A 13,361-nucleotide genomic window follows, 5' to 3' on the forward strand; every position below is an offset into this window, starting at 1 on the left:
ATTTTTAATGCCTCTTTTTTTCCCAAAAATACAAACGTATCTTTACGTGGCCATGCTGATAATTACAACATTCAAAAATGTAAATAAAATATAAAAATAAATTTATAGTAATTAATAAATAATATTTAATAATAATTAATTAGTAATAAATAATAAAGCGATCATATTGAGCCCTTAATTCCGGTATTTTTTGAGAACGGATGGCAGAGTCCATAGGGAAACTGCGAAAAAGGTGCGTGCTTCGTCTCATAGTGCCTTTTCAAATTGCTGCTTTTTACAAGCGTTACCGTTGTTCGGCCATTCCTTACTACGCGGCGAAACGTCTACACAACACTCAGCGCGCTTGCGCAAGCATCCGCACATCAGTCAGAAGCGGTGAGTACTCACTATTTTTGTTTTTATTTAGTTTTTTAGAACCTTTTCATTGCCTCAAAAATACTTTTTGCATGTGTTACCCTCTCATACTCTTAACCATTGTGTTTTTTTGTGTTAGCTTTGAAGCAGTTGACCACATTAGTCACGTAGCGTATTTAAACCGTCCTTATTTGGTATAACTGCATTTAAGTATTTTTCTTAAGGCATTTTTAGTACGTTCTGCCTGTATGCATCCAAACAAAACAAGTTTAGCGCGCACGGTAGTACTTTGGGTGTCTAATTCGACTGATGTAGGACGTTTCGCCAATGTAGCAGATTTTGGCAGAACACCAGTCTCTGAACAGATGAGGCATAGCGGTCTTGTGCTGCCGCCAGGTAAAATGAACAAAAATGTGTTGGTCTACTCCTCCTTAAACAATCTGTTTTCTGCATCAATCTTGCGTAGTTTTGAGCACGCCATTTGCCGTACCTTTTCGCCTCTTCCTCCAACTTCATTTGGCTCAGTTTTTTGGCTGTCACTCCACGGAGTCTGGAAAGCGAGTGTGAGACATGCTGTTCTAAAAATAACTTTCAAATGCTTCACTCCCATTGGCTGGCTCACGCGCGTCACCGCTAAGGTTTTTGTTTGTTGCCCACCTCCGCTCTGCAAACCCACAGGTAAAAAAAAGATTTTTGTTGTTGCAACGTGTATTAGTCCGGACAGCTTGAGATCCGGTCCAGACGGCTTGGGGATCCGGAACCGGACCGAGGTCCGCGGTTCCGTGACCTCTGGGCTAAAGCATGTAAATTGGGGGCAAGCCAGTAAAAAACCTAATCTAACAAGCTACTTTGCTTGTATTTAGTCAGCGTATGACAATAGGGCCCTGCGGGTCCTTTGCCGAACCCCTTAGACGTACTCACCGAACCCATGGGGTTCGATCGAACCCAGGTTAAGAACCACTGGGCTATGCAAAAGGAAAAATTAAAATTATTTTCTTTGAACAATTAAATTAAAATTTATTAAAATTATTTTCTTTGAACAAACTAAAAAACAAATTCGAATATGGAGGAGTCATACTGTAATGAATCAGTTTTCTTTATCAAACATTTCTACATAAATACAACCCAAATTTAATTACAAAGCACACTCTCGTATGACAGATTACAGTTTGAATGGGTGTCTGTGTTAAAAGCTGTTATATGGATATGTTAATGTCTGTGGTTTCTTCATAAAAAGAAATGAGACAACTTTCCTATCTAACAATAACTGAAGTGCTAATATGTTTCTCCAAAACACAATACAAACGGACAATTATGACAGTCTTACGACGCCGTTGTCAAATAAAGTGTTACCGGTTAATATCTTTTGGTGTACACATCCCAGAATACAGTGAGGACAGCCGCGGCTCATAGTCCAGTGCAGTTTATCTATTAAAAAAAAATGCCGTTTTCGTGTCAAATTTGGTGGGTGGCGGCTTATAATGCAAAATTTACGAATCTGTTTTTATCATAATTTGGGGGAACAAAAAAAAAAAAAAGAAAAAAGGGGAACCTTTTATATGACAGGTAAAGAAACACTGAATAAAATGAGACATTTAGTAATGGATGTTATTTTATTAAGACAACAAGACAATAACGAATCACTATTGGGTTAGTTACTAATCAGTCATAATCAACAGAATTTTTTCTGATCGATTATCATACAAACTTATTTTTAGAAAAAACACCCACACTACTTTTATTCATCACCAAAAAGTAATAGGTTTTGCTGTAGCTTTTTCTCATCCTAATTATATTTCCTTATGTTGGCAATCATCATGACATTAATGGTATGTTTGATGTAAAGCAAAAATTTGTATACTTTAAAGCAGTGGTCCGAAACCTTTTTAGCACCACGGACCAGCGTGATATGGGCCTTTTTTTCACAGCCTGGCAATTTGTGACAGAAATTTAAAGTAAATATAAAATAACAGGACGGGGCTAAAAACAAACATTACGTGCAGGGAAAATGTAACTCACCATATGCCGAAACAACCTTTTTTTTAACAACGGCCGCGCCTAAAGCTTGACAGCAAATATCCTTGGTCTCAGGCAGAAAAAGTTCTTCCCATAATCGTGAAAGGTTTCTTGGCGTTCGCAATACGGTTCGCCACGAGAAATGATGATCTCAGTGCATTTGCTTGTGTTGACTCGATTGCTAGCTTTTAGCCACATATTATTCAAAATTGACTTGATTGCAGGCACCATTTCTGGCTCAACAGGTGGCCCTTTCCCCATAAAAAAGCTGTCCAAAGACGCCACCACCCGCAGCACACAACCAACAGCAGCTAACATTACTGTTTACATTGATTGATGCTGAGCTGCTATCGGTGTGAAAACACCCCAATAATGGCGGCCAACCACTGAAGGGCGACATACAGGTACACAAATCTCTACTCAGATTAGTCAATAAGAGTAGAAAGGCATATTGATGTGTCAAGAGGCACAGGCCAGATTGTGGTCGTTAAAAATTATTTCTCTGCGGCCCAGTAGCAAATGCGCCACCCAGCCTGGTGGTTGGGGATCACTGCTTTGAAGCATATTTTGCATCATGTCATACATATGTGTAACATCTGCTGTAGGCGTCCTCCCATGCTACAAAGACAACACGAAATTTCTGTGGAGAAAAGTATCACACGGATAAGTCTATCCACTTCACATATGTGTAGCCAAATACTTCAATTATTTTATATATTTAGTCAAATTATGCATGAATTGTTTCCTTACTTTATGATGTCTGGCAGACGGGGGTCTTTGTACATTCCATTGTGCAAATACCCTAAAGAACCTTCAAAGGACACAAACCTGACTCGTTCTGCATTCTGAGTTCTCACCGCTACCTGGTACAACTGGAGAGAAGATATTAAATTTATATACAGTCAAGTATTTAATATAACCAATTTTCACATGAATGTTAATAATAGCTAAATAGCTAAAAAATGGTCTTACTTCCCGAACATTCTGAATTGGAACGGGATCATCTTCCGCGTGAAGGAAAAGTAGTGGGCTTTTAATTTTTCTTAAACTGTAGAATAAAACAAAATCACAACAAGCAGGTGAATATTAGTTGTATCAATTTATATATATATATATATATATTTTTTTTTAAATATTTGCCATCGTCTATGTTAAAACATACTTGTTCTCCGTGGGAAAGATTACTTTATTTTCAGCCCACGGTTGTGGAAAAAAGTATCCCCAGCCAGGGAATTTCCAGTAATACTTTAAAAAAATGGACAACAAAAAAGTAAAAAACTTAAAAAAAAAAAAAAAAAAAAAAAGAATTTAAACAAAACAACAGGAATTAAAATAAGTAACAAATATAGACAAAGCTTACCCAAGAAAACACATGACTTGGTAGTTTCTGTTTGGGCATATGAAAGGTGCCTTCGAGGATAACGCCATCCAAACCAATACCTAATGATTCGATCATAGTGAAATGACGTTTTAGTTCGTGATTAGTATTTGCTACTAGTGTACTGTAGTTGAACCCACCTTGCTCTATTAGTTTGACCGCAGTGTTAGTGGACACTCTGTACAAGAGACATACAGTTATAGTGATATTAGTGTAGATAAGTTCAATTAAGTTTAATACAAAAGAGAAAAATACATACATTTTTTACCGTTTGTCTATTTTTTCAATCTACTAAGACTAATAAAATACTACATTATAATTGAACAACAAGTGGGGTAAACCTATATTGATAATCTGGTAAAATTTACTGTAAGCACGCCTCCTTTTTTTTCTAAAGCAGGGTTCATATTATTGGATATTATGAGTAATTATTTTGTAGCGTGGGGTGTGTGAAAAGTAATTTTCCTCCACAATTTTCTTGGAAATCAGGTCGAGCACATACTTTTCAATGTGAAACCGCTCTGCTCACCCAGTGCCAAGGGAATGTCCCCAGAAGACCACCAGGCTGCTTCCACTGCGTTCTTTGACCCATTTGTACAAATGTATGGCATCCGTAGTGAGTCCAGCTTCCGTTGGCTCACCGCTTGAGTCTCCAAAACCTGTCAAGGATCATTCAGACATTAGCATTTAGTCGAAGATATATGTAGTTTTTCGCGATTACCACTAGATGGCCGTCACGCAAAGCAGAAGTTCCACTGCCTGATAGGGCTGACTGAAAATTTAACTGCTGTTAATTACTGCCTAAACGTTCGTTTTGTCTGTAGCGATCATACTGATCAATGTTAAAATAATGACAATTGCAATCATTTTGGAAACAAAAAGTCAATCTGATCGTTTAACTTTTTTTTTTAAATCAATCATTCAATCATTTTTAATATTTACCATTTAGGATAATCATTTTCACCAACCTCTGTAGTCAGGCACCAACACATGGTACCCGAGGGCACTCAATACCTGTTGACAAATTAAGTCATATTTGCTCCTCTTATATAATATCAGTGTTAAATAATTAATAGGTTTGTGTAGGTGATCACTCACTTTTGCAACTCCCACCCGATGAGGGGCTGCCCTGTTGAAACAATGGGTGAGAATTAAAACTCGTAGAAATTTGGGGGTGAATTTATAGGCGGTGGATTTTACACATAGTTTCAAACTAATGTACAAATACATTAAATGTATTTAAAATACCTTGTGCCCGTGTTCCCATGTAGATAAATAAATACTGGACTTCCATCATTTAATGTGCTTTCGTACCATTCCAAGTCCTTGCCTTGTGCTTCCCTCCATTGAGTTTGAGGAACTGTGTGCCTAGAAAAACTCAAGCTAAAACCTGCATCATTAAAAATTTATTTCTGTTTAAAATTAGATAACAGACTCACCATACACCAAGAGAGATTCCTTCCTCTGGTGTTAAGTACATGTTAATCGTGTGATTTTGGGAGAAATCAACAGGTTGTCTGAGATCAACAAAAAATGGAACCTTGACTGCAAACAGAAGACAAGGACAAGACATTTTAAATATAATTATTTACAGGTATATCTGCATTGGGAATTCACTTACTTCTAAGCTTGTAAACAAAGTGCTGGAATAATTCCCATCCCACCATTAGTGTGAAAGGCACCAAAATGAGGATGACACACAGGGCAATTAAGCTACTTTTCTTCCACCGAGACCTAAGCAGAGGAAATACAGTACATGTGTAACCAGATTTCTCCAGATCGTGCCTCCATCATAAACAAGTTTGTTTATAGACAATTTTCCGAGCTACTTCCGCATGTCTGCTAGCAACTTCCGTTTTACATATTCTCTAACCAAAACAACATTGGAGCTGGAGTTGCATCACTCAACAAAATCCCTCAGAAAAGACCATTTGGAAATACCGCATTCATCTGCCATTATGCCAACATGACGAAATAGCTAAGAGTCAAAACAACCAAAATATTTTTGCGTTTTATCGATTTAACGGCGGTGGAAGGAAACGCAATCAGGAACCTGAAAAGCTCCGAGGAATCCAGTACCTGAACAGCAACAAAGTTGATTGTGTCCTAATACATGAACACTGGAATTTTGTGTGTTTTTGTGTGTGTGGAACGAAGCCAGTGCCTCCACAAAGTAATAACATGGGTGCTGTTAACATAGGTGGCAGACGTTGAGATTGCAAGCTCGGTGTTGTAAATGTAGCAGTGCTACCGCTGTGCTATGGATAGTACAGTATGTTCTTCCTACCGCTGCATTTTATGTGTCCAGTGCTCCAAAAATACTAAAATCTTACGCATGAAACGACATGTTGTCTTTGATATTATTACTATGATGATTGTAAATATGATATTTAATATTATTTACTGGAACTACTGCTGTAGCTGAAGCACAGGCTAGTAGGACTAGCCTAGGATGCTACAATTATGTTCAATTTGACTACAATACTTGTTCTCCCCACTGTAATTAGCTTTGCTAAACGTAGAGAAATGGAAAACAACACTCATCTACTACAAGTCATACACGGGCTTCTTACCGTAAATGCATAAATGCAAATGTTACTTTTTTTTTTTTTTTTTAAATTATAGGAAAACGCTGTTAGGCAAGGGAAGACAATTTGATGTGCCTCACAACGTACTGTACGTTGATACACATATATCAAAGCTACATGCGTTCTACTTTCTACACATGCCGCCTAAAGTTGTGGATGACATTTTTCTTATAATTTTGTAAATTGTGATTTATTGACCTCTTTTGCACATGCACCAATTGTTATAAATAAAACAAGAAATGGAATCGTGTTGTCCAAAAGTTTTATTGTGATCAATATCTGCAATAAAAAACAAAATAATGACATACTATTTGTGTTTATATGAGATGCACATGGGTGATGAGCTCATGATACAATAACTATCATCTAATCAGGTGAAAAATACCTTGTAGTATTTCCTTGTAACAACAAAATTCGTTGGAGCACTTCTTCTTTCGGCAACTGTCATATTATTAGTAATTTCGCCTCATTTTGGTCACTCAGGTGGCCAGCGTATCAATCTACACCTCATGTTAACACAGGCTGCACAGATTGTTAGAATTTTGTCCATGAACGATCAACGAAAAAACATACTAGTACAATCTTTTAGTTGGATCCTTTAAGGTGTATGACGGGTACATCCACAGTGGTGCTCTATAGCTGGTTGGTTATCCAAATATTCCACTTCCAAACATTCATATGTATAGCAGGCTTTCCCCTACATATTAAAAATCGTGGCGCAGCGCCACACCAAAATATAAACCGCCACGCCTTGCAAATGAGATTTTTTTTTTTGTAAGATCCATTCTAATTTATAATTTCTATTATTTAATATGACGTCTAAATGAATATAAGAAGCATTTTTAGCAATTTGCCATGAGTCGTCTGAAATAGCACGACAAATACAAATTGTTCCTTTGCAAGCTTAATCTTGAAAAGCACATCAGTTCTCCTACTGAAAGCTTGCGCCTCGAGTACTTCGGCGCGAAGATCGAAAGGGAGAGCAAAATCCACAGAAAGGCATTTGAAGTTAATGAATTTACTTCTGGCTTCAGACTGTAAAAACGACCTTAATATTGACATTATTATTACTGTCTATAACCTGGCACATTTCTTATCCAAAAAATTACAAAACAGATGGCGTATTTGCATTGAAAGAAGTATTTTTCATCTCATTGAAAAAAATATGAACTTGCACGAACAATCAGAAAAGTAACACCAAAAAAGACACTTCAGTTTGAACTGAAGTCGGATTGACTAATGTAAATTAGACATATCTGATTTAAATCTAAATGGGTTGAACATTGAATGTGTTTCAGAATATGGACCAGGTCGGATGTCATGATGTCAAAGATGGCATCACAGACGGATGAATAGGGAAGTGCTGCTGACAGCAACTCAACATTGCGTTGACAGTGCCCATCTTAACAGTGAACTGTGAGAGAGATTTCTCTGCAATGAACAGAATAATACATTTAGTCAACTGTACATTGTACAGAACTGTACAATGTAAGTTAGAGATGCTTGAGTGTCTTCATTTCCTAAATCTCATTTTTTTTTCTTATTCCTGTGTAGGTGAAGACAGACTTGAGAAACTGGGGGACCATCTTGCAGCACGCCCCACATTGACTATAAATTGACCATCTATTGCTGATTTCCCTTTTTATTATTATTTTTTTTTTTTTTTTTTAGTCCAGGAAAATCAAGTGTACGCAGGCAGGATGCAAACTTTGCAAATCTTTGGTTCTTAGAAAAATAAATGTTAAAAAAAATCTTATTGGTCATGATATGAAACAAAATCGCTGAGGCAAATGATGGGGTTGTCAGACTCTGACGCGGCCCACCACCACCACCACAGCTTCAAAAAAATCCTAGGGGAAACCCAGTACAGGTACTTGCAGGAGTTCACACAACCATGCACAGAACAGAAAGTCCCGGAGCCTCATCTACATCGTGCTGAATCCATTTTTTTGAGATTCCGTTGGTTCCTCAGGTTTGATTTTGCAGTTTAAATTCGTCTAACACTGCTTACTTCAGCCACACTTCATGTTGTTCTGTCTAAACCGCAAGTCCGTAGCAGAAAATGTCAAAGATGTTGCTGCCCATGTTTTGCTCAGGAAACTTTTCTATAAAACTTTCATTTTACAAGTAGTATCTATTTCCATATTGACCACCCTCCCAGTCTAAAAATGTGTAATCTAGCTCAATTAAAAACATAAACCAGTCGATTAACAGGTGACCTTTCCTTATATAGCTCAAATAAAAGCATGATCCAGTCGATTAACATGTGACCTTTCCAGGATAAGGATGTATTTGTGGGAAAAGATCCACAATAGTATTGCAGATTTACAATGTGTATAAAGCACATCTATTGTGGCAGCAGTAAAAAATAAGGTGATGAGTTTAATGATTAGATGAAGATGTCAAGACTCTTACTGGAATCGGTTTGACCTTGCTTTTGGGCAACAGCACAAAAGAGGGTGTTCTTCAGACAGTTTCCAGCTAATAGACAATACATTCCTCCCCCTCCATTAACACTCTAATATGACAGAAGAGCCCTTTGAGTGAAATGACTGATTTCTTCACACCCGAGGGAAACGGAGGAGGAGGTCTTTACTCCACCAGCCTCCCAAAAATCGAGTACTTTCACAAGACTTATTAGCACTAACATCTAGAGCTACACTGAAGCTGTCTAAATGCGTTCTATCTGACGAAATCACCTGCCTATTCTATCAATTTATCTAGCTAGCCTTGTGGAGCTACTACAACTGTCGTTCCAGTAAACAAAAAGTGTCATATTTCGTTCTTGCACTGAGAATTACAAGGGACAATGTCCATCTTATATTAGTCAAGACATTACACAATGCGTATTTGTGGACTGAACTAAAGAACGTTTCATATATGTTAACTTACTCAGTCTTGTTCTTTTGGACTTTGGCTCCTGCCCAAGAGGAGGTTGATGCATCCTTTTTATTAATCCTTTGTCTCATTTCGGACAGCAAGTCAGCAACTGAAGTGAGTTTGGTTACCTTGGGCGCTCTTTCCTGGCTCTTTCTATTATTGTAACGAGGTTCAAAGTTCAGTTTAAGGGCTGCCACAGGAGGAGTCATAATTTAAGGTGGAACCTGTCATCCATGAATGCAGTCTTTGAGGGAACGGAAGTGGCAAAATGTTTATGGTTAACGAAAGGGGTGGCTGTAGTTAATGTATTATTATTATTTATTACTATGTAGAATAGTGTTCAATAAAGTGATATTTTATTTTTGACTTGACAAAACAATAAAATAAACAGCTGTAATAACACACAAGAAATCCATAATACAAAACATTGCTTATAGGCACAGAAATAAAAAATATAAATGGCGGAAAACACTCAGGTGACTTTAAGTTCCGCTCTGAGACCCCCAATTTGGCCAAATTTCAAAATTGTCCTCATGGGTGTGTGATACATCATTAGAAAGCTTAAAGTATCAATTTTCTGGGGGGAAAATATTTTGAACAAGGGGGCATTAAAATTTTTTTTTTTTTAATTTAAACCCCTAAACCCTAACTCGAGGTGAGAATGAGGGAGCATAATTAAAGACACCATGACTTTAACGAGATATTATTGCATACTTGCCTTATTTCGATCCAAAAACTCTGTGTAGTCTGTAACGCCGAGTGTCAAGACACAGCTGTGAATGGCCACAGCCGGACTTTTTGGGGCTTGTATGGGTGAAACACGGTAATATAACAAGGTTCGTAATGCAGAAATCGCAGACATCCAGGAGGGGTCGAGATTTTCTTTTTCAAATATTTACCCATTTAAATGTTTTGTTTTTTTATTTTTCAATTTTTCTTTGTTTGAATCGATTACATCTAAAATATCGGGGGAAATGCGACAGTAACCAAAGAAAATACAATTAAGTGATAGTTATGATGTAAATATCTGTCACCTATTTGCAGACACTATTTTTTTCATTGTGATGTAATTTGTTTAAAAGTTGTGCGAGTGAAAAATTTTATAGTTATAGTTTGTTTTTTTTTTTAAACTAAATATTAGACATCAATTCATGATTCTAAGCTAAAAATGATAGACATTTCAAATAATAAATATAACTAGGCCTGCAAGCAGGACTGAACGGGCCCTCGCAATCTAGCGCAACTCGGACGTCACGCAACTCGGACTGTGTGCAGGTCAGGGTGGTGGCAGATCCTCCTCTCTAATCATCTCATTAGAACCTAACATGCTCGAAAGTCGCCTATTTACATTCCCACACCCAAGAGATAAAAACCCCTATTGGAGAGAGTACTACAAAAAAGGAGCCACTACTGAGCTGTGCAGCCAAGCCCTTATTCAAAACCAAAATTAATCTTCTAACTGGGCCAATTCGACCAAGTGTGCCAACTATTGTGGCTCTATAAGCTCCCTGAGTCTCTGAAAAAAAATATTTCCTTTAAATGGCGAACAAAGGGTCGTCACGGCAACAGACAGAGACACGTGGACATGGGCCGTAAAAAAAGTATTTTAATAGGTCTTGAAACTACAATGACCAACATGAAAAGAACTGGACATGTTTTGGAAAAACGAGTGACTTTCTATCGCCACTAGTTGGCGCTGTAGGGTTGATGCAAATGACCCCTACAAGGCCCTTCAGGGTATGACTCTCAACAAGCACGGGAAGTTTGGCGCAGATATCTTGTATATCTGCCGAGTTATGACTGTTCAAAGTTTTTGGAGAGAAAAATTGTTGACAGTCATTTTCACTTTCCTGTTTGGACCCCTCCGCTTCAACGAAACTTCAATATTTTTCATCAGGCACCTGAAGACAGGTCTTAAGGTTTCCCTTATGCAGGTTTGAAGTAGATTGATTTTTTCCCTTTAGAGGAGGAGTGTGTCCCGTAAAAAAGGGCATTTCCTGTTCCCACTAGGAGGCGCCAGGCACAAATGGTAAATTTTCAATCCAGTCCTGCTCAGGCTGGTATACCTCACACACATGCCAGATTTAAAATAGATTGAACGTTGTATGAGGGAGTTATCAGTCATTTTCCGAATTCGGTGTTTTGGCGAAAAAATGGAAGAATTTGGCGCCCCGCCCAGGTCAGGCCCGTGAATGAAAACACACCATTTTTATAACTTAAGATTTCATATGCCTCATGAACAGTCTCACCAATTTTGAGAATGATCAAACTAATTCCCTAGGTGCCAAGGTGTAAAATGTGCACACTGTAAATCGATAAAAAGTTCACATTCAATCCAAAATACCCGATTTCCTGTAGGATTTGGAATGTGTGTGCAAGAGACTTTTTGGAGCAGTTTTGCACAAAGTTTTGACTCTCCAAATTTCATCACTCTATGTTAGAAAAACCTAAATGGAGAGGCCTTTTTGAAAATTTCAAGGGGGCGCCACTGAGCCATTTTGTTAAATTGTTTCGTAACGTTGCAAGATTATCGAACGTTATCCAAAGCCGCATGTATGTGCAAATTTTGGTGAGTTTTTATGCATATTCAAGCCTCCAAATGTAGACTCTTACTGTGAACCCATGAAAATTTCACATTCGACCCAAAATACCCGATTTCCTGTTGGATTTGGAATATGGGTGCAAGAGACTTTTTGGAGCAGTTTTGCATAAGGTATCTACTCCCCAAATTTCCTTGCTCTATGTTGAAAAAACCCAATAGGAAAGGCCTTTTTTAAAACTTCTTTCTGTCGCCACTAGTTGGCACTGTAGAGTTGATGCAAATGACCCCTACAAGAACCTTCAGGGTATGACTCTCAACAAACACGGAAAGTTTGGCGCAGATATGTTGCATATCTGCCGAGTTATGACTGTTCAAAATTTTTGGCGAGACAAATTGTTGACGGTCATTTTCACTTCCAGTTTGGACCTCTCCGCTTCAACGAAACCTCAATATTTTTCATCAGGGACCTGAACACATGTCTTGAGGCTCCCCTGAAACAGGTTTGAGGTCAATAGATTTTTTTCCCTTGGAGGAGGAGCCTGTCTCGTAAAGAAGGCCATTTCCTGTTCCCACTAGGGGGCGCCAGGCCTAATGGGTAATATTTCAATGCAGTCGTGTTCAGGCTGGGATATCTCATATACATGCTAGAAATGAAAAAGATTGAACGTTGTATCACGGAGTTTTTAATCATTTTCTGAATTTGGTTTTTTGCCCAAAAATGGCCGACTTTGGGACCACGCCCAGGTCAGACCCTTGAGTGAAAACTCACCATTTTGAAAACTTAAGATCTCATATGTCTCCTGAATAGTCTGACCAATTTTGAAGACGATCCAACTATTTTCTTCAGCGACAAGGTCTCAAATGTAAATCGATAAAATTTCACATTTGATCCAAAATTTCTGGCTTCCAGTTGGGTTTGGAATATGGGTGCAAGAGACTTTTTGGAGCAGTTTTGCACAATGTATCGACTCGCCAAATTTCATCGTTCTACGTTGAAAAAACCTAATAGGAAAGGCCTTTTTGAAAATTTCAAGGGGGCGCCACTGAGCCATTTTGTTAAATTTTTTTGTAGATTATCAAAATTTACGCAAAGTTGCATGTATGTGCAAATTTTGGTGAGTTTTCGTGCATGTTCAGGCCTCCAAATGTAAACTCAAACTGTGAACCGATAAAAATTTCACATTTGATCCAAAATATCCGATTTCCTGTTGGATTTGGAATATGGGTGCAAGAGGCTTTTTTGAACAGTTAGGCATAAGGTATCTACTCCCCAAATTTCATTGCTCTACGTTGAAAACCTGAGAGGAGAGGCCTTTTTGAAAATTTTAAGGTTCAAGGGGGCGCCACTGAGCCATTTTTTGACATTTTTTCAAAACGACACAAGATTATCGAAATTTACGCAAAGCCGCACGTTTGTGCAAATTTTGGTGACTTTTCGTGCATGTTCAGGCCTCCAAATTGGCCATTTTCATTTGCCCTGAAAAAATAATAATAATAATAATAATAATAATAATAATAATAATAATAATAATAATAATAATCCTTTGCAAAACAATAGGGCCTTCGCACGCTTAGTGCTCGGGCCCTAATTACTTACCTTCTT

The 13,361-nt window shown here is 37.9% G+C and overlaps 1 protein-coding gene across 1 annotated transcript; it reads right to left on the minus strand.

Annotated features, from left to right (window-relative positions):
- Positions 1-1,972: 1,972 nt before the first annotated feature.
- si:ch211-117n7.7 (Monoacylglycerol lipase ABHD12-like) lies at positions 1,973-9,380 on the minus strand. The gene is made up of 13 exons (XM_057848558.1): positions 9,229-9,380; positions 5,370-5,482; positions 5,188-5,293; positions 4,997-5,116; positions 4,847-4,877; positions 4,717-4,762; positions 4,278-4,407; positions 3,889-3,926; positions 3,731-3,810; positions 3,533-3,615; positions 3,343-3,418; positions 3,121-3,242; positions 1,973-3,010 (listed from the first exon to the last, which is right to left on the minus strand). Exons 1-13 carry the CDS (start codon positions 9,303-9,305, stop codon positions 2,989-2,991), a joined length of 1,044 nt encoding a protein of 347 aa, XP_057704541.1. The 5' UTR covers positions 9,306-9,380; the 3' UTR covers positions 1,973-2,988.
- Positions 9,381-13,361: the final 3,981 nt, after the last annotated feature.

Source organism: Corythoichthys intestinalis, chromosome 10, assembly GCF_030265065.1.
Source record: "Corythoichthys intestinalis isolate RoL2023-P3 chromosome 10, ASM3026506v1, whole genome shotgun sequence".
NCBI lineage: Eukaryota > Metazoa > Chordata > Actinopteri > Syngnathiformes > Syngnathidae > Corythoichthys > Corythoichthys intestinalis.